We start from the raw sequence: 19809 nt of genomic DNA on the forward strand, positions 1-19809 counted from the left end.
ACAGTAAAGACATAGAGTATCTGTGATCACTGTGAACCACTTCACTTTAGTGTTTGAATAGCTGTTGGTAAACCCAGATGCCTTGTTCTCTTGGCTTCAGTAGTAAACACACTCCTGGAAAGGGGGCTCCTGCTCTGCCTCAGATTGAGAGAGGGCAAGAAACTCTTGAAATTATTTTGTTAAAGGTCTGTCTTTCACTCTCTAGGAAGAAGAATGTTGCTGGGTGTGGTAATTTGACCCAGGTCCCCATTGAAAATATGGCCTGGATTAGAGTTATGTGATTGTCTGGCAAGCAGCACTCAGGTTACGTGGGTGTTCATCTCAGAACAGCTCTCAGCAGCGTTTTTGCTGCTTTTATCGCTGGTTTCTAACAGAACCTTACCCATAGAGGTCAGTGGTGTGCTGCTAATGAAGCGTGGCAGCTACTAACCTTTTATTTCAAGCTTTGTGGTTCTCACTCTAGCTGCATAATTGGTATTTAAAAATATATATTGTCAGCGTTTGGACCCAACCCTAGAGCAACTAAACGGAATTTCTGGGAGACAGGACCTTAGACATTGGTATTTTTTAAAAAAAATCGAAGTTATTTTAATTTCACAGCCGAGACTGAGAATATTGAGCCAAATGAAGCTCCAGGTGAAGTTAGGCAGAGATGTTACAAAATTGATCTTTAAACCAAGGCAGTGATTTCCGCAGAAGAATTACATTTTGGTGAGCCTCTGGCACCTCCTACAAAACAGACCTCTCTGACTTTACCTTTGTTCTGCCTCCTACCCCTCCACACCCTCACCCCCTGACCCCAGGACATTTTCCTGTTGTGATTTGCTGTTAGGTGATCCAGCCTACCGGAAATTGACCAAGAGTTGAATTTGACCGATTTAGATTTAGTTGCTCATTCCCAGGGTTCGTCTCACCCTTGCTCATGTTCCATGATTGGAGACTGAAAATTGTCTTGTATTTTGGATTATCTACCCATTTTCTGTTCCTTTAAAACTTGATATTCATTAGAGGATAATATTACTCTTCCATTTTCACATCCTGGTGACCCTCCCATTAGATCTTGTTTGCCCTCTTTCATCATTGCACTTGTGAAGTTTTGAGATTTAGTGAATTGTGACTTTTCTAGAACTGTCATTCAGGAAATACTTATCAATTTATTTATTCATTATTATTATTTGTCACAAGCTACCTGAAGGCTCCAGCCTTCTTCCATCAATAATCGTGACTCATATATAACAGCTGTGATTCTTAAACCAAAGAGAGTGAAGTAGGTATATTGCTATGATGTAAAAAAACACACACACACACGTGCACACCATTCCCAGGTGACTCTTAGATGGTGTTTTTCGTTGTTTGGTTTTTTGTTTGTTTGTTTTTGGAGACAGGTACCTTTGAAAATCATTGATGTAGGCAGAGCTTCAGATTTTAAAAAATGATGCTTCTTCGTCACAAAACTCAAATCAAAATGGATTTCCTACATACTCTTCACTTTCCTCCTTAGTTTTTGCTTGCCCTTTAGTGTATTCTCTTTTGCCTAAATGTAGATAGTTTCCTCCTTCTGTTAGTGTAAACTTAACTGTCACCTTGATGTGGAATGCATTCAGGTAATGAAACTCTGATCTGTGTATAGAGCAAGATAGTATACTATTTAAATGTTATTGGGGTTTTTGTTTCTTTGTTTTAGAAGCAGTATAGGTGTCTTTTTGTGCCCCTGCTACCAAATCTAAGAAACTGCTCATCTTGGGTAGTGTGACATTTCTGACTGTGGTGCAGATCCTTCTGGTTTGGTGTAGTGTGAGAGGTGACCCGGCACCCAAGTATGTAAATCTTGCATACATGTTATAAAGATACAGCATCTGATAATGAGTTTGACATCTCTGAGGATCACTAGAGTAATAATTGAATCTCAGTTATTTGTTGCCATTACTTTCAGACTGTCAGCAGACTGTCAGGCCTTGGCTAAATTACGGCCTTCTGTTTATCCAAGGTGCTGTGCGTTATTCTATTTAGAAAAATGGTGCTATTGTGCATCAAGAATAGAAAGGAGGCATTATCCAGGGTGCCCTTTCTGTGTGCTGACGAAGAGTTTCCTGCCAGAGATATGTGCTTCAGTGTGCCCAGCTAGGATGGAGTAGAAGAGAGGAGAAACTGCCTTTTCCTGACTCCAGTGTATGTGTTTTAGAACCTCCTACCCTGTTTCTTACAGGTTTTTACCTTCCAGATATTTCAGCTCATGAACTATTGTAGTAATGATTTTGAGGGTTTTTTTAGCCCGTGGGAAATCCATTGTACATACTAGTTTTGCATCTTCATATCTCTTCCTCTGGAAAAGAGTTGCTGTGATTTAAGAGCTTAAGTTTTAGAGTTGGTAGTCTTGTGAAGACAGTTTTGTAAATTGTAGCCTAATTTTGCCTGATAAATTCTTCAGTGGCTTTTGTAACCACTGTCTTTTTTATCAATGCATAGATTTAGTGAAGGCTGGCCTCAGGCAGTGTTGGGAATAATTACCAAATACTGAGTGCCTATTTCTGTGCCAGTCTCTGTGCTAGAACTTTTATAATTCCTAATCCTCAAAATAAGTCTGCAAGGTAATTGGTATTGGGTCCCATTTTACAATAAAACTGAAGGTTGCATAGCAAGTAAGACTCAGAGTCAGGATTTTGAACCCAGACTTCTTCAAAACTTTAAAGTTTATACGTACTTTTCCACTGTCCTGTGATTCCTCCAGTTTTTTTGTTATTGTCATTTTCCAGAATAGAATTCAGTCTCACTTAACTTTGGTCCTTCTCAGACTAGGGTACACAGTCTCTGGAGTACACAGCAGAGTACAGGGTGCATTTGAAGCTGCAGGATAAACCTGGTTCATCATCTTGCAGTGTCAGTCTTACTTGATGGTAAGGAATGTAAACACACTGTATTACAGCTTAGAATGTAAAATTGCATGAATGTTTAAGATACAACACAAGGCTTGTTTGCCCTAGGCCTCTCCATGCTATACCTCCCAGATGCCCTGTGTGTGAGTTTGGGCTAGCTTATCATTAGGAGGCACTTGAAAGTTTGAGAAAGACTTTAGAAGTTTATTCATTAATGAGGCGAGGGATTGGATACGTTTATACATCTATCTCGCAGCAAAAGGAATAAGATTGCTTTCAGGTAGAGCCACAAAATCCTGTGTTCCCATCTATTTGGTGGTGAATTGTGATATAAAGCAAGTACTTTCAAGGCAAATAAATGATGCACAGGACATTCTTGTGCTGAAAACTGGCAATCAAAACCACTCAGACAATACATTTCCTTTCTAGAAAGAGCTTTGGCCTTGGGGTGGGAACGGAGGGGGTGGGGTCACTTTTTCCCCTAATTGGTTGTATTCATATGTGTTGGCAGTGTTGATGCAGATATGGTGCTCTTATGTCAGTTGGGGAAACAGTTGTGTCAGCCTTCTGTCCATTTTGTGATAATTTTCACCAATAAAATGATTCATTTCCAAATTGTCTCCCCAAGAAATAATACTGCCATAGTGGTGCTTATATGGAAATGCATTCACTCAGTAAATATTTGAGTGCTTATTCCTTGTCAGGCTCTATTCTATGTACTGGGAATATAGTTGTGGCGAGTCCTTGCAAACATACATTCTAGTGAGGGGAGACGAATGACAAACAAGTACATAGGTAGTAATTGCTGCAAAGGAAAATGAGACAGAATGCAGAGCTTCTCCTGTGAATTTTTACTGCACTGAACATTGAGTTATATCTGACCTAGAGACCAACAGTGGCCATTCTAAGGACTTTCTGTCACATTCTATTCCCTGTCCCATCTCAGGAAGTAATCTATTATATCTCCCTATTTTTCCGTTGATGTAAGACTTTTTCCTTCAAGTTAAGGGGTCTTCTGATGATTTTGTATGATCTCAACTCATTTACGCTATTCCACATCAAGTCTGTTCTCACCATGAGTTTGTCTAATAGCTTTTGCATGGTTACAGATTCTTTTCACCAATTTGATTAGTTATATTTTATGGTGCTTTTCTAAATAGCTTTTTGAAGATTAAATTAAAATTTGTGCCCAAGAGCTGGAAAACCATACTTTTACCTAAAGACAAGATAGTGTGTGCCTTCTAAAATCTAAAAGCTAATAGGAAAAACACAGACTGATGTTTCTGACACCAGTAGGATTTTGGTATAAGTTTTGTTTGTGATCGGAATCATTGTGTACTATTTTTACATCATTCTGTTTTGACTCCTAACCAGCAGAGCTATATGACCTAAAGCATTCCTTAGACTCCTTTCAATTAAATCAGTTCTGGAAAGTGTCAAATAAAGGAGGTGATAATTCTAGACAGGAGCAAATAAATGTGTGAGCTTAAGATCTACACCTCTAATTAAGAGAATGTCTTCAGATACTCAGCTCCAGTTTCAGAAGCAGACAGGTATATTTTAGATTGGTCAGATGGACCTCAAAGGGGCTAACCCAGAGCAGTGATTGTGAACATTTGTGGGGGGTTTGGGGTTTTGCATTTAATTTTATTTTTACTTGTTCATTTCTTTTTGGCTGCATTGGGTCTTTGTTGCTGCGCAGGGACTTTCTGTAGTTGTGGTGAGTGGGGGCTACTCTTCGTTGTGGTACGCGGGATTCTCACTGCGGTGGCTTCTCTTGTTGCGGAGCACGGGCTCCAGGCGTGCGGGCTTCAGTAGTTGTGGCACTTGGGCTCAGTAATTGTAGCTCGCGGGCTGTAGAGCGCAGGCTCAGTAGTTGTGGCACACGCGCTTAGTTGCTCCGTGGCATGTGGGATGTTCCCGGGCCAGGGATTGAACCCATGTCCCCTGTGTTGGCAGGCGGATTCTTAACCACTGTGCCACCAGGGAAATCCCATGTGGGGTTTTTTTTGTTGCTGTTCTTGTTTTGTTTTCGGTCTGCTTGGTGGCCATGTCAAGACTTTTCCTTTTCTTGGAGTCAGGCAGACTTGGTCCCTTACAGAACCTCAGTCTTGGGTTCTTTCTCTGTACTTCTGCTTTTGTAGCATGTTGCCATTGGATGAAGGTATTTCCTTTTGGTATGCAGACTCAGCTCTCAAACTTTTGGCTCAGCCTGGTTCTGCAGCAGAGCTCATGCAACCGTGCTGAAATCCCTTTAGCCCATAAAATAAGTCCCCATGAAATCACTACTTTCCATCCAGTTAATGAACAGTGCAGCGACACATCTCCCTGGTTCAACATGAACTGAACCTATTTCAGCACTACTTCAGGCATGATAAAGCACCTACTCTGTGGCAGTAGCGAAATGTTAATGTTATTCTTAGTGCCATTTAATGTGATTTAGATTGGGGGCTGGGGAGGCTTTACCACTAGCAGAAATTTTAGACTTGGGTATCAGCTATGGACCTGTAGGAAAATTCTGCTCAGTTTTCAGCATTTGAAGTGTTCTTTTCCTGAAATTGGCACCTCTCCTTCATCTTCCTATATCCTGATTTAGTTGGTCTGTAGCTGACATTATTTCCTTCATGGAGAAAATAGTGGCCTCATTAAGGCAGTCCTGGGATTAACGGGAAATGGACAGCTCCAAAAGACACTTAAAATGTACACAGTATTTAGACACCTAAGATTGAGATTAAAGCCATGCCTTATGCCTCTGGCACTTTTCACTCACCTCTCCCAGCTTACTGGATAATAGATATCACTGAAATTTTACAAGTCCAGTTTGACTGATTTTGTACCCTACCTGATTAGTAAGTATTACCAAACAGATGAATCTTGTCTGACTCCAGATGATATCAGCAACTGAACTGAAATGGTTAGTGGCTAGTTCAGGCCAACATGACAACGACATTGCTGTGTTTTGTTCAGCTTTCTCGCCTCCCCCCGCCCCCTCCTCGATTAATATCTGCATCAGCCTGCTTGTTGCTGTAGATAGGAGAGGCCCTCACTGGGGAATTGGCTCCCATCCTTGCTGACATCTCCCTGTTAGTTACTCTTGCCCAACACTGTGCTATCACCTGTGTCATATTTTCAGAGAGGAAGATGATAACCTCCCTTAGAAACTTTTCAGTCAAAAGAAAAGATGCTGAATAAAGTCTGAGTAAGCTATAGTTTTGCTAGTTAGAAAACATATTGAAATTGTCCTTTCCTTTTTTTCTTTGGACATAGCACAGTTATGTGAACCTTTATATTTCTGGCTACATGTCTCTAACACCCTTTGGAGTCTGTCTCTATAAGATCAAGAGTTCTTGATTGTGGGTTGCGGCTGAGTTGTATTTGATAAGCTGAATGTAAACAAAGGAGTATCAGAATTACTTTTCAGTTTCTCTTACATGTTTTTGAATAAAATTGACAAGCAGCATGGTGGGGAGGAGGGGGGGAGGACATTTAGATCCTGTCCAGCTAAGATAATATTCATATAATACTCAAGTATAATAAGAATGAAATCTAAGAAAATAAGGGCTATAAATGGGCTTTATTTCCTTTGGAAATAACACCACTAGTGAGTGCCTTTTCTCAATGCCTTTTATTTAATGTAGCATATTTGATAATACTGCCATTTCTCTTCCAGTGTGTTTTTCTTTCTTGCCATCGAGTGCCAACAAGGTCCATAAAGAATTCCATGTCTTTCAAGCTTCAGTTGTGAGATAGGCCAGAAGGGAGGAGAGTTGCTGGGGGGAGGATGTGTAAGCCCATCAGAAAGTCATAAAGCTAAATCAAAACCAGCATCAGGACAAATGAGACATTCTGCATCATTCCCTTCCTTAGAAAGGGTTTTTCTTGGACTTCCCTGGTGGCACAGTGGTTAAGAATCCTCCTGCCAACGCAGGGGACACAGCTTCGAGCCCTGACCTGGGAAGATCCCACATACCGCACAGCAACTAAGCCCGTGCGCCACAACTACTGAGCCTGTGCTCTAGAGCTGGTGAGCCACAACTACTGAAGCCCATGTGCCTAGAGCCGGTGTGCCTAGAGCCCGTGCTCCACAAGAGAAGCCAGCACAATGAGAAGCCCGCGCACCACAACGAAGACCCAACACAGCCAAAAATTAATTAATTAATTAATGTATAAAAAATAAATAAATGGGGTTTTCTTTCTTCTTAAGTTCTAGCTTCCTTTTCAGTTCAGGAGTTAGTGCCAAAGTAATTCCTGAACATATATTCTTGTCTGATTCCAAATCATAGTTAATTCTCTAAGGCAATGGTTTTCAACCTTGTCTGTACGTTAGAATCACTAGGGCAGCTTTTTAAAATTCTGATGTCCAGGCTACAACTCAGAACAATTAAATCACTATGGCTGGGATTGAGACTCGAGCATCAGTACTTCTAAAAATCCCCCTCCTCCCCACAGTTATACACATGCAGGTGGTTTATTCCGTTGTGTATCTAAGGTTGAAAACCATAGTTAATAGAACACAATTGAAGTAGTTATTAGTAATCTTAGAAAGATTGAATCTTACTCTAAGAAACCTCCAGGTTTTTGTGATGGAGGAATTGAAAACTAAAGACTTAACCATAATCAGTTTACCTTTGCAAACTTATTTTCTTTGACTTTTTTTTTTTAACACATATCTACCCTGTGCTCCAGTCTAATTAGACTACTCCTTCTTCCTTTTTTTTTTTTTTTTAAAAAAGTATTTATTTATTTATTTATTTGGCTACACAGGATCTTCATTGCCGCATGCGGGATCTTCGTTGTGGCATGTGGCATCTTCGTTGCGGCACGAGGGAATCTTTTAGTTGTGGTGTGCGAGATCTTTAGTTGCGGCATGCAAACTCTTAGTTGCGGCATGCGGGATCTAGTCCCTGACCAGGAATCGAACCTCGATCCCCTGCATTGGCAGCATGGAGTCTTAGCCACTGGACCACCAGGGAAGTCCCTACTCATCCTTCTTGATCATGCTTTTATTCCTACTTCTTAACCTTTGTTCAGGCTATTTGAGAAATAACCTCCCCCGTTTTTGCATTCTATAATTTCACACTACCATGTCTTTGAAGCTTCTTTTCATTATCCTTCAGCCAAAAGGAGGCTCTTCTATTCAGAACTTTCTTTTTTTGCTTTAGTATATTCTGTATGGTTTTTGCATTCGTGTTTTGTTTTTTTGCCAGTTTGCAAAGCCTGGATCTTGTTCATCTATTGTTTTCCCCTCATTGCCCGGCATCTTTATAGTCCCCATAGTACCGTATGTCCAGCAAATGTGAGTGTGTGTTTGAATAAAAGGAATCTCCTGCTTTTCAGATGTCATGCTGTGGATGTGTGTTATTCTAGAAACAGGGAGAAGGTAGGTGTGTAATATCTTTTCTATTTGCTGTCATTCTTTTCCAGTTACTCGAACTCTTGGTTGTGATGACCTTTTTATCTGTATGCCTGTGATTTCTCGCCCCACGTCCAACCAGTAAATAGTCTTCAGGAACCAGACTTTGCAAATGTTGGTTCTTTGAGGTTTGGAGTGTTCTGTAGCTTAGTGCAGAACATGCTTATTCATGCCAGTTATGAAACGCCTGGGGTTTTTGTTCTGTCGTGGTGGAAATAAGTCCCATTATTTTTCAGTATGTATATTATTTTTGAGATTTTGGCAACCCAGTTTTATATATCTGTCCATTGAGAAGGTAACAAATCCCCTCTCTCAAATCCTGAAGACAAATACAGTTGTTGTTGTTGTTGTTGTTTTTAACACAACCACAGCCTAGAGCTCTCCAAGTTTCTACCACTAAATGACAGACAATAAAGGAAACAGTGTTTTGTAAAGCAGACAAGGCATTTGGTGATTCAGAGGGGAATGTTAGATGCACAGTGAGAACTAGGGAAGTAGCAGTATAGAATCGTAGCACAAAAGCGTATTGTTTGCTTTCTGAACAGCACCATTAGTTGTGGGTATGTGTGTTTTATGTTTTTTCATGCTAGCTATTTTCAGCTTCAGTTCTTCTTTAATGCTTTTGTCTTGGAATTCAGGGTGAATTATATCAGAGCCCTGACGGGAAAAAGAGGCAGAAGTAAGACCATGTGGAATTATTTTCCTGTCACCTAGCTAATTGCATTAGTCTAATTCTCCAATAGCTAGCATCCTTTTAAATGATCTACTCCAGATAAATCACAGCATTTCTCCTTAGCTGTATTGACTGTGGGAGAGATTTGAAGAATTGCATGCCTTCGCATTTCCTGCCCAGATAGGATATCTTCCTAACCCAGCCGTTTGCTTTCTTAGGAGAGTTCTAAACTCTAAAAATCACTCTTGTTCAAGCTATAATTTTTGAAGCTTGAAATTGCAGCTCAGTACTGGTTTGGTTCCCACTTTCTCAGTGTGGTGGCAAGTTTTGTAGTTCAAAACATATTTTAGTTTTTCTTCCCCCCCCCTTAAATTTCCTTTTAAAGAAAAAATAAAACATATTCAGAACATTGTGACTTAGAGATATAGCTTCTTGGAATATGTAAACTCTTTAAATCCTGTTTGGGTTTGTGCCTGTGTACCCCAGTGAAAAGATTGGATCTGAAACATTCCTGAGATGGCCCAGCTCCATCTTCTTTCCACGTTTTCTCAAAACTGCCACACACCATCACTTCCCCTACTCAGTTCTCCTAGGTTATATTTCTTTGCAATCTAGAATTTCTTTAGGCTTTGGGAGTCAAGTTGAATAGCATGTATTCCCCGCAACTTGGTAGAGCAATTTACAGATTCTGTATGGGCATCTAGTATTTAGCTAAATGAACTCTACCTTTCTCTCCTCTCTCTCCTTTCTCTCTTTCAGCTTGGCAGTGACCTTGGCGGGGGCATTGGAGGAAGTCTGGCAGTCAGTGCCATCGGTTTTTTTCACCATGGGATGCACTGCCCCCTGTTTGATGCCTTTCCTATGCACACGTTCTCAGACCAGCCACTGCTGCTATCTAGCCCTGTACACCAGAACCTCTGTAGCAGTGTATGAAGAGTAGAAAGTAGCGTAGGGTTACTTGGAATCTTTGGGACCATACACCACATGTGGTGTAGGGGTCTCTTTAGGGATTGGCGCTCTGGTGTCTACAGAGTTCTTTGTCTTCCTGACATTAAAGGGCTAAAGGAAATGGAACCTCCGATCTTGACGAGAGAATACTCTTTTCTGTCGTCTAGAAAGAGCTTGAGCGTCAGCTGGACTCAGAGTGAGACTCTCCTCGTACGTGAGTTAGGGGGGTGTGAGTATCCATCTCCCCCAGGAGAGTTTCCTCCTAGATACTTATGCCTAAATGGGGAAATAAGACTTGCCTGGGCCCAAGTGGAAATGGAACTGCTGTCTAAGTTGGATGCTTCTCCTTCTTTCTATAGAAACAGATTCCCCCTTTATTAGGGTACCTGTAGGCCTCTTGCACAGAATCATGGAAGCTGAAATTGGAAACAAACAGAAAAAACTTTGGATCACTGTGTTCCTGATCCTGCTGATGACTCTCTTGATAGAACTTCTACAGAGTGTGTGTATTTTCAATGACGAAAAATAACCATGATGATTTGAAGGACAAAGAATATACGAATTAAACGCCTAAGAATATTGTAATTATGGTGTGTTCTTATTGATTTATCAATACTACTAAAATATATAGCAACATTTTAAGGACTATTAATCAGTTCTTCCTGATCTCCCTGCTCCCCTTCCCTTTTATTCCCTGCAGGGGGGACAGTCCTTCATCCCATCATCAGTGCCTGCAACCTTTGCTCCTTCACCTACTCCTGTTGTGGTCAGCAGTGGTCTGAATGACCTATTTGAACTCTCCACGGGGATAGGCATGGCACCTGGTGGATATGTGGCTCCTAAGGCTGTAAGTAAAACAACACTTTCTTAGTGGACACGACCTGAATTATTTAGCATCTGACATTTGTGTTACTCTCACTGATAATAAATCCAAGGTTGGGGCTCTTTTTCTAGAGGATTTACAAGGAGGATGAAAGGCAGCCTTAAATTAAACCTAGCAATAAGAAGCACCATAGCATCCTTATTAACCATTTGTATAATTAGACTTAAAATTGGAAATACTAAGCATTTAGTATTTGTTCTCTAGTTTAGAAATATTGCCTAGCTTGTCAACACTGAAGTCAGTCTAGTGTAGATGTGATATACAGAGCAACAGTAGGAGGAAAAAGACATAATAGAGAAGTAACATTTTACTTTGCATTCTTTCCACTCTCCTTTTTCCATTGGTACTGCATATGGATTCTAGAGTGCCATTGCTCAGATTTGGTTTTCATGCATTTTACTACACCTTTTTAGAGTTTAGATTTAGGTTAGTGTCATTGGTGTCCCTCTAGTCTCAGCCTCACTTGATGTCATGCTCAGATTGAAATTCAAAAGGGGAAAGGGAAACACCCTGTAAATGAAGCATATTTCGGCCCTTGGGAATAGTGCCTTCCAGGCTAAGCTAGGTTTCTTTTAATTTTGCCTTTCTGAGGGGGCAGCACGCCTGGTTGCTTTCTGAATTCTCTGCCTGCTCTACCAGCTCGGTGTGGGGGATCCCTGCTGCAGATAGTAAACCAGTTGTCCTTCGCAGGAGTCTTGTCTTTGTGTACACACCCATTACATAGAGTAACCAGAAATATGATTCAAAACTGAGCTATAGTGTTTTGGCACAACTTAGTAGCTTTTGTTGTAAGGTTACTGCATTGGATATTATCCCCACAGACTTTTAATTGATTAAGAAATTATGTAACGTACTTGTTTACTAACATTACAGTAATACCTAGAAATGACAAATTTAAATAATGTAGAAAGATCAGGTGGAAAATTAAGTTTCCCTCTGTCCCCACTTCCCCATAAGTAGCCACTATTAACTTTTTCTGTGTCTTCTCAGAAGAAAAATAGATCATGCATATACCTGTATGTTTGTATCCTTTAAATACTGTCAGTGGGATATACTGTTTTGCACCTTGTTTTTTCTCTACCACAGTCATTTGAATGGCTGTATCCACTTTATTGATGGTGTACCACAACGTAGTTAATCTTCCTCCTGGTGATGGACATTTAGGTTATTCATCTAGTCCTATCCCCGCCCCCTTTTTTGTTATTATGATGTTACCATGAACATTCTTGTTTATGTGTATCATGGTATATTTTTGTAAGCATATCTATAGGATAAACTTGGAATGTGCTTGATCATTTAAGCATTTAAAAATAGACATTACAGGGGCTTCCCTGGTGGAGCAGTGGTTGAGAGTCCACCTGCCGATGCAGGGGACACGGGTTCGTGCCCCGGTCCGGGGGGATCCCACATGCCATGGAGCCGCTAGGCCCGTGAGCCATGGCCTCTGAGCCTGCGCGTCTGGAGCCTGTGCTCTGCAGCGGGAGAGGCCACAGCAGTGAGAGGCCCACGTACCGCAAAAAAAAAAAAAAAAGACATTACAGGGACTTCCCCAGTGGTCCAGTGGTAAAGAATTCACCTTCCAATGCAGGGGTCATAGGTTCGATCCTTGGTTGGGGAACTAAGATCCCATATGCCACCAGGCAACTAATCCCACGCACCACAGCTACTGAGCCTGCATGCAACAACTACTGAGCCCGCGCACCTCAACTAGAGAGCCCATGTGCCACAAACTACAGAGCCCATGTGCTCTGGAGCCTGTGCTCCACAACGAGAGAGAGATCAACACACCACAACTAGACAGAAGCCCACGTGCCACAGCGAAGAGCCCGTGCAACAAAAGGATCCTGCTTGCCGCAACAAAGATCCTGTGTACTGCAACTAAGACCCAACGCAGACAAAAATAAAACAATAAATTATTTTTTTAAAAAAAGACGTTACCAACTTACCCTCCAAAAAGGTGACATCAAATTATGTTCTCCAAAGCAGAATGTAATAGTGTCAGATTCCTTATATTCTCCTTCACTGAGTATTACTGACTTTTTGAATTTTTGACCCTCTGATAGATGAAAAATAATATCTTATACTATTAAATAGTGTCATTTTCTTTTCTTTTTCCTTTTTTTCCTGTAATGTGGTTGAGTATATTCTCATGTTAACTAGTCACCCACTGATTAATGGGTACTCTGTCTTTAGTCAGGACAGTTCATGAATTCCTGTTGGTTTTATATATATGTGTGTGTGTGTGTCTGTGTGTGTGTGTGTAAACTGGTACACTCCAGGAGTATCACAGATTCTGGGGCCAGAGGTGGGTCACGAATGAATTATATAGAGAAAATAGGCATTCAGATTACTTAAACGACATCTAAATACTTACTATTTCCCAGAGACTATAACGAGAGTTAAAACTATACATAAGACATGGTCCTTGCCCTTAACACATTACTGATAAGGAATTTGGTAATGATTTTTAAAAGTCTTTAAATATTGTAAACATGCGATTTTCATTAGATCAGTTTTTTCCCCTTTTAAGCCTTTTACCAAAGCTACTAACCAAAGAAACCCCATATTATGCTCATTGGAATTTCTCCTTTTGCCATGGCTACCCATAGACTATTTTGGGGCTTGTTTTTCTTGTTTTGTTTGTTTTTGGCTTTGGTTTTGGGTTGGGTTTTTGTTTTGTTTGGTTGGGGTTTTTTTGGTTTTTGATTTTTGGTGGGTTCTTTTTGGTTCTTAAATAGTTGAGAATGATCTCAAAATTCAGCAAATATGACTTTATCCAGAGCCTTTTGCATTTGGCTTGGTATTTATGGTATAAAAATCACCTTAGTTGCCTAAGGAAGTGAAGTCTTAATTTCATCTTTATTCAGAAGCGTTCTGTCTGGTTTCATTGGGCTTTATACTGTGTTTCAGGTCTGGCTGCCTGCAGTAAAGGCTAAGGGCCTGGAGATTCCGGGAACATTTACTCACCGCCAAGGGCACATCTATATGGAAATGAACTTCACCAGCAAAGCTCTGCAGCACATGACAGACTTTGCAATTCAGTTTAACAAGAATAGGTAAGAAACCTGAGTTCCCCAGCTCGATCCTGACACAGCAGTGTACTTTGTGTCCAACAAGAGAGTGTTCTATTTAGCAGTGGGTAAAAACTCTCATGTTGGCAGATGTTTGATGTAGAGTGAGTGGAGGCTGTTGCACATCTGTTCAGTGGTCAGCTTCAACACTGGAGACCCTAGGGAATTTTGCTGGGAAAACTCATCCATATGGAATAAGAAAACTGTCTTTGCCATTATAATCATACCTTTTCTATAATGTTTTGTAAATGAAATCACGTAGTATGGAGTCTTTTGCATTTGGTTTCTTTCACTTAGCATAACGCTTTGAGATGTTTCAGCAGTCTGTTCTGTTTTATTGAGTAGTACTCCATCGATGCTTATACCGTGATTTGTTTACACTTTGGTGGAACCAGTTGGTGGAACTGGGGGTTGTTTCCAGTTTTATCTTTTATGACTAAAGCGCCTGTGAATATTCACATACAGGTCTTTGTGTGGATATATGTTTTCATTTTTCCTGGATAAATACCTAGCAGTGGTATTGCTGGGTCATATGGTAATAAGTGTGAATGTTCCAGCTGTTCCATACTCTTACCAATGCCAGCCATGCTTATACATGTATAGTAGTATCCCATTTTAACTTGAATTTCCCTAATGACTAGTGATATTGAGCATTCTTTTCATAATCTTATTGACCATTCTTATATCTTCTTTGGTGAAGTATCTGCTCAAATCGTTCCTTTTTCTTTTTAATTGATTGTCTTATTATCAAGTAATAAAGTTCTTTATATATTCTGGATACAAGTCCTTTGTCAGATATGTCTTGCAAATATTTTCTCCCAGTCTGTGGCTTGCCTTATTTTCTTAACAGTGTTTTTCAAAGAACAAGTTTTTTATTTTTTGTTTTACTTATTTATTTTTTTAAGGGAGATTGCGATTGACACATATACACTGTTTTTTTTGGCTGCGTGCTGGCTTTCTCTAGTTGCCGTGAGCAGAGGCTACTACTCTTTGTTGAGGTGTTCGGGCTTCTCATTGCAGTGGCTTCTCTTGTCGCGGAGCACGGGCTTTAGGAGCGCGGGCTTCAGTAGTTGTGGCATGTGGGCTCAGTAGTTGTGGCTCTCAGGCTCTAGAGCGCAGGCTCAGTAGTTGTGGCTCACGGGCTTAGTTGCTCCACAGCATGTGGGATCTTCCTGGACCAGGGATTGAACCTGTGTCCCCTGCATTGGCAGGAGGATTCTTAACCACTGCGCCACCAGGGAAGCCCAAGTTTTTTATTTAAATAAAGTTTACTTTGCAATTTTTTCCTTTTTATGTCTTTTGCTTTTTGTGTTCTGTTTAACAAATCTTTGCCTGACCCACAGTTACAATTTTTTTAATGTTTTTAATAGAAGTGTTAATAGATTTAGCTCCTACCTTTACCTTTTAGAATTCATTTTGAGGTACTTTCGGTGAGATAATATGTGTAAACTAAGAGTCAAAGTAAACCTTTTTTCCGTAGTAAGTCTTGAAGTCAGATAGTATAAGCCCTCCTACTATGTATGTTCTTTTTCAAAAATTGTTTTGGCAATTCTAGGTCTTTTGCCTGCTGGAATTTTGCTTGAGAGTGCAGTGAATGTGCAGATCAGTTTGAGGAAGAATTGGCATCAAACAATATTGAGTCTTCTAATCCATTAGCATAGCATATCTCCCCATTTATCTAGGTCATCCTTACTTCCCTCTGCAGTGTTTTATAGTTTTTCGTGTACAGATCTTGCACATCTTTTGTCACATTTAAGTGCTTTATAGTTTTGATGTTATAGTAAGAAGCATATTTTAGTTTTTGGTTGTTGCTAGTATATAGAAATACAACTGATTTTTGTACATTGAACTTGTATCTTGAAACTTCATTAAACTTACTTATTAGTTCTAGTAGCCTTTTTTTAGATTCCTTATGGTTTTCCACATAGTTAAATAATGAGAGCAAGGGCAAAAGGGCAAAAGGGTTTTTTGACCCATAAATGTTGATACCAAAATGAGTGATGTGTCTACTCAAAATAATTTCTTTATTGCATTAGGGACTCTAAAGTGTAGTTTATCTACAAAAAGGAAAATGTTTCTTCTGCTAGTCTGTGACTCTTGAAATTGATACTACCTATATAAACTCAATAATTATTTTATAAATATTAAAATCCCATCTTCCTTCCTGAGGCTTATTAGAACATAAATTCATTATAAATTTATATCATTAAGTTGTTTATTTGTTACACCTATGGGCCTACTTTTCCTTTCTGCTCCATCTTTTTAAAATTGTATTCTTATATTTCTGAGACGTAAGACATGTCTGTCTCCCCTCATATATTTTTGGGTTTTTTTGTAACTTCAGACTCAGGCTTTTCCCATCTCTTTACTATTCTTGTATTATTATTAGGCAGGCTTCTCTGAGAAGTCAAACTGGTGGGTACTCACTGCCTGCCTTAGGCGAAGTAAGTGGCCAGATTTGAGTCTACAACTTATCCTTTGGGGTGTTGTTTGGAATGTTTAAGCCAATCAACTCTGCTTTACTTAGACTGGCTCTTTCCCAATGATTGTATCCTGTGTAAGTAAATAAAGAAGAAAGAAAATGAGAGTTACCAGTAAATCATCCTCTGGTCTGATCAGGCAGGTTATCAAGCAAGTGAAATGATATCATTATACTTTACAGGATGGGTATTCTTAAGTGTTCTTTCTCCCAAAGATTATCTAAAGGAATATTGTATAAGAAAAAGATGCTTATCAAACCTGTCCCTCTAGTGGCATGATAAACATAAGAAACTTTCAGAATCGGAGCATTAGCAAACCAGTTCTGTGCTTATGAATGTTTTCTCCTTCCTCAAATCTTCTTAATGGAAAAAAGAGGTTATGTTGTAACTAGTGTTACAGCAAATTAGAATTGGGCACTTTAGTGCCTGCTATTCCTTATGTTTCCTTCAAATGGAGTAAAAAGCCATTGAAACCTAAAGACGTGACTAAATCCTGCCTCCTGATTAACCTCTGGGATTTCTTCATCCTCTCTCCTAGCTTTGGTGTCATCCCCAGCACTCCTCTGGCCATCCATACACCACTGATGCCAAACCAGAGCATTGATGTCTCTCTGCCTCTCAACACATTGGGCCCAGTCATGAAGATGGAGCCTCTGAACAACCTGCAGGTTAGACTTTTACTTCACTCAGGGGGTACAGGTTTATGTCTTGCCAATGTTGTCTGTAAAGCAACCCCTCTCTTTCTTATATTAGATTTGGTCATGGAATAGGGTTTGAAATAACTCTGTGGAGAAGACTTTTATTTTTCATTAAAAATACACACAGAAGTCACGCCTTGACACAAAGTTATTTTCTTTTTACTCAACAAACGTCTCAAGGTGTTATGTACAAACTTATTTTTTTTCTAAGACTTTCATAGGGAATTTGAATGTCACAAGAATAGATTTCAGTAGAGCTGTGTGGAGGTCATCTTTGAATACACAGCCATAAATAGTTGGGTTATCTGCATTTAAATATGATAAGTGTGTGGGAAGTGTAGCAGCATCTTAGAGGAGCTCAGAACTTTATGAAGTTTATAAGAGCCTCTCGATCTTGCAAATATTGACTTTTTAGAATGCTTAAGGTCCTAGCTTAGAGTGTCGTTTCGTTTTCACCACTTTGAATTTCTCTTTGAAATATAAGCCTTCTGGGGTTCAAGCAACATGAAGGCAGAGTAGTAAGCATATAAGCTGAAGCTGTAGCAACCCTCAAGGGATAAAATACAGATATAAGCCCAAGAAGTTGAGGGTTTTAATGCTCACAAGGACAGAAGAGACCACCTTGGGCTGACCTGAGATGGGGAATTGTAACTGATCCCTGCACAAAGCTGAGAGCCTGGAAGGGCAAGTCCCTCAATGAAAGGGGAACTAGAAAAAGATTTCCACAGGGGCAAGTGATGAGAGAGTTCTCTTTGACCTGGGTTCTGGGTGACCTCTTGTGAGAAATCCAGGGCCCAAATTTATACTGTGTACGTGAAGAATTCTCCAAACCAGTAAATTAATGTAAAATTGGACCAGAACTGGTGAAACCCAGGGTACCTGGCAGAGCAAATGCAAAACGGCCTTTATGCAATGGTTTTGAACTTTAAGGCCATCAGGACTCCCATCTGAGAAGAAAATCTCTACTGAAAGTCAGCTCACAATTTAACCAGAAAAAAAAAAAAAAGAGGGAAAGGTGCACTGTGACTGACAGAAGATGCAACAAAGAGGATTGCTATCTCCTTCTATCGAGAACTTGAAATGATAGAATAGTATGAATGAGACTATAAAATATGTTTTAAATGATGAGCAAAAAATTTCAACCTTCCACTTTCCAATCAAGACAGGTGGGATCCCATTGCTCAATCTCCTGGAAATACCAGTGTGGGATACTAGTACTTATGGTGAGAGACATCAACAATAAAATTGCTTAGAGTTGAAAGTAACATTCTCCAACAGTTTACGTACCAGTGCACCAAGCCTGCTTGCCAGTTGACTAACTACCTTGCTGCCTCAGCAGTTGACTGCTGCTTTCTCGGCAAAGGGTGTAATGATTTAGAGTGACAATGAGTGAGTCACAGTATAACTTGGCTCAGTCTAGAAGAACAAAACAAGGATTTCTGTGCAGAAGGAATTGGCTTTGTTGCTATAATGAGACTTATGTGTTAAGGGGCTTTTCCAGCACAGAATCCTAAAAGAAACTAACTAACTCAAATTTACATCTCCTCTGTTTTTATTGAAATCGAACCTCCTGTTGGCCCATAGAGCCTCAAGCCAAATATTTGAGGACAGTCAGCATGGGTACGAGAATACTTTACTTTAGAATTAGGAAAGGGAATTTGGGTCACAGAAATGAGGGCAAATTTCCTACTCTTAAAACCAAAAGGAAACAGTAAATAAGTAAATGTCAGTTTACTTCCCTATTTGCGTTTCCATTTCACATTTGGTGAAATGAACATCCCAAATAGGAACCCTCATAAAAGAAATTGAATCTTAGTCCAAACCCCTCCCTCAAAAGTATTGTTATGATATTAGGACTAGCAAGTTTTCATTTTCACAAACGTGACATTATAAAAAACAATCTTAAAAATTTTCTGTCTATGCAGAATGTAATAAAGCAGTTTCCATCTGTAGTCAACTATTGATTCTCCATGTTTTCCCCATGGATTCTTTTCTTGCAGGGATGTCATAATAATGGGTATTTTCTCATTAATTGGTATTGCCCAATGGAGAAGATAAGCAAAGACTTGAAAAGAGGTGAAGTTTTTCTTCCCCCCGCTACTAGCAGCTCTATTTAGTGTCTGCTAGTGCAAGGTGAAACTAATGACTAGCTTAAAGTGGTGGGCTACTTTAGATTTCAACTTCCATTCTGCTCTTGTCCTAGTATGAACAAAAAGAATCAGATCTTAACTTCAACAAGCTTAGACCATAAAGATCCAGATAAAGCCAGGTAAAGATTGATTGGCATTTAAATGTTATGCAAACATAATGTTTAAATTCAAGAGCTCATGCAGGAAAAATTAGTACTTTTCTAGTACTCCAGACCATAAAATCAGGAAAGAAAAAATGGGGGTTTAGGAAATGAAATTTTGAAAGCAGTGTGAGTTTTAGCTATTTTGGCTAATTTGATATCAACGTAGGACAGATAAATCAAACCTAGTCACCAAAACTGTAATGTAACATTTAGTACAAAAACTTTTCATTAAAAACATCGTCAAACTACTTATTGGCTTATAGTCTTTTTGAAACATTATTGAAAGTCACTGTTCCCTCTTAAAATGTAAAATAGGTTATACCTTAGATACCTACTAGAAATTTGACCTAGAAAATTTTTTCAGCTGTACTAATAATGTTGGTTGTAAAAGCCTTTGTGAATTCAACTTACCAATATTACACAAAGTAAAGTTTAGCTTGCCCCCGTTGGGAGCTTCTCTTGAGTTTATTTATATCA

At 39.6% G+C, this 19809-nt stretch overlaps 1 protein-coding gene across 1 annotated transcript in view; it reads left to right on the forward strand.

Annotated features, from left to right (window-relative positions):
* Positions 1 to 19290, forward strand: part of LOC136139127 (AP-1 complex subunit beta-1-like) — a 43403-nt gene extending 24113 nt beyond the window's left edge. The window contains exons 7-11 of the mRNA XM_065898024.1: positions 9719 to 9760; positions 10608 to 10754; positions 13701 to 13846; positions 16880 to 17009; positions 19243 to 19290. Coding sequence (XP_065754096.1) covers positions 9719 to 9760; positions 10608 to 10754; positions 13701 to 13846; positions 16880 to 17009; positions 19243 to 19290 — 513 coding nt within the window. The remainder of the gene's footprint in view (positions 1 to 9718; positions 9761 to 10607; positions 10755 to 13700; positions 13847 to 16879; positions 17010 to 19242) is intronic.
* The last annotated feature ends 519 nt before the right edge of the window (positions 19291 to 19809 follow it).

Source organism: Phocoena phocoena, chromosome 19 (genome assembly GCF_963924675.1).
Source record: "Phocoena phocoena chromosome 19, mPhoPho1.1, whole genome shotgun sequence".
NCBI classification, from domain to species: Eukaryota; Metazoa; Chordata; class Mammalia; order Artiodactyla; family Phocoenidae; genus Phocoena; species Phocoena phocoena.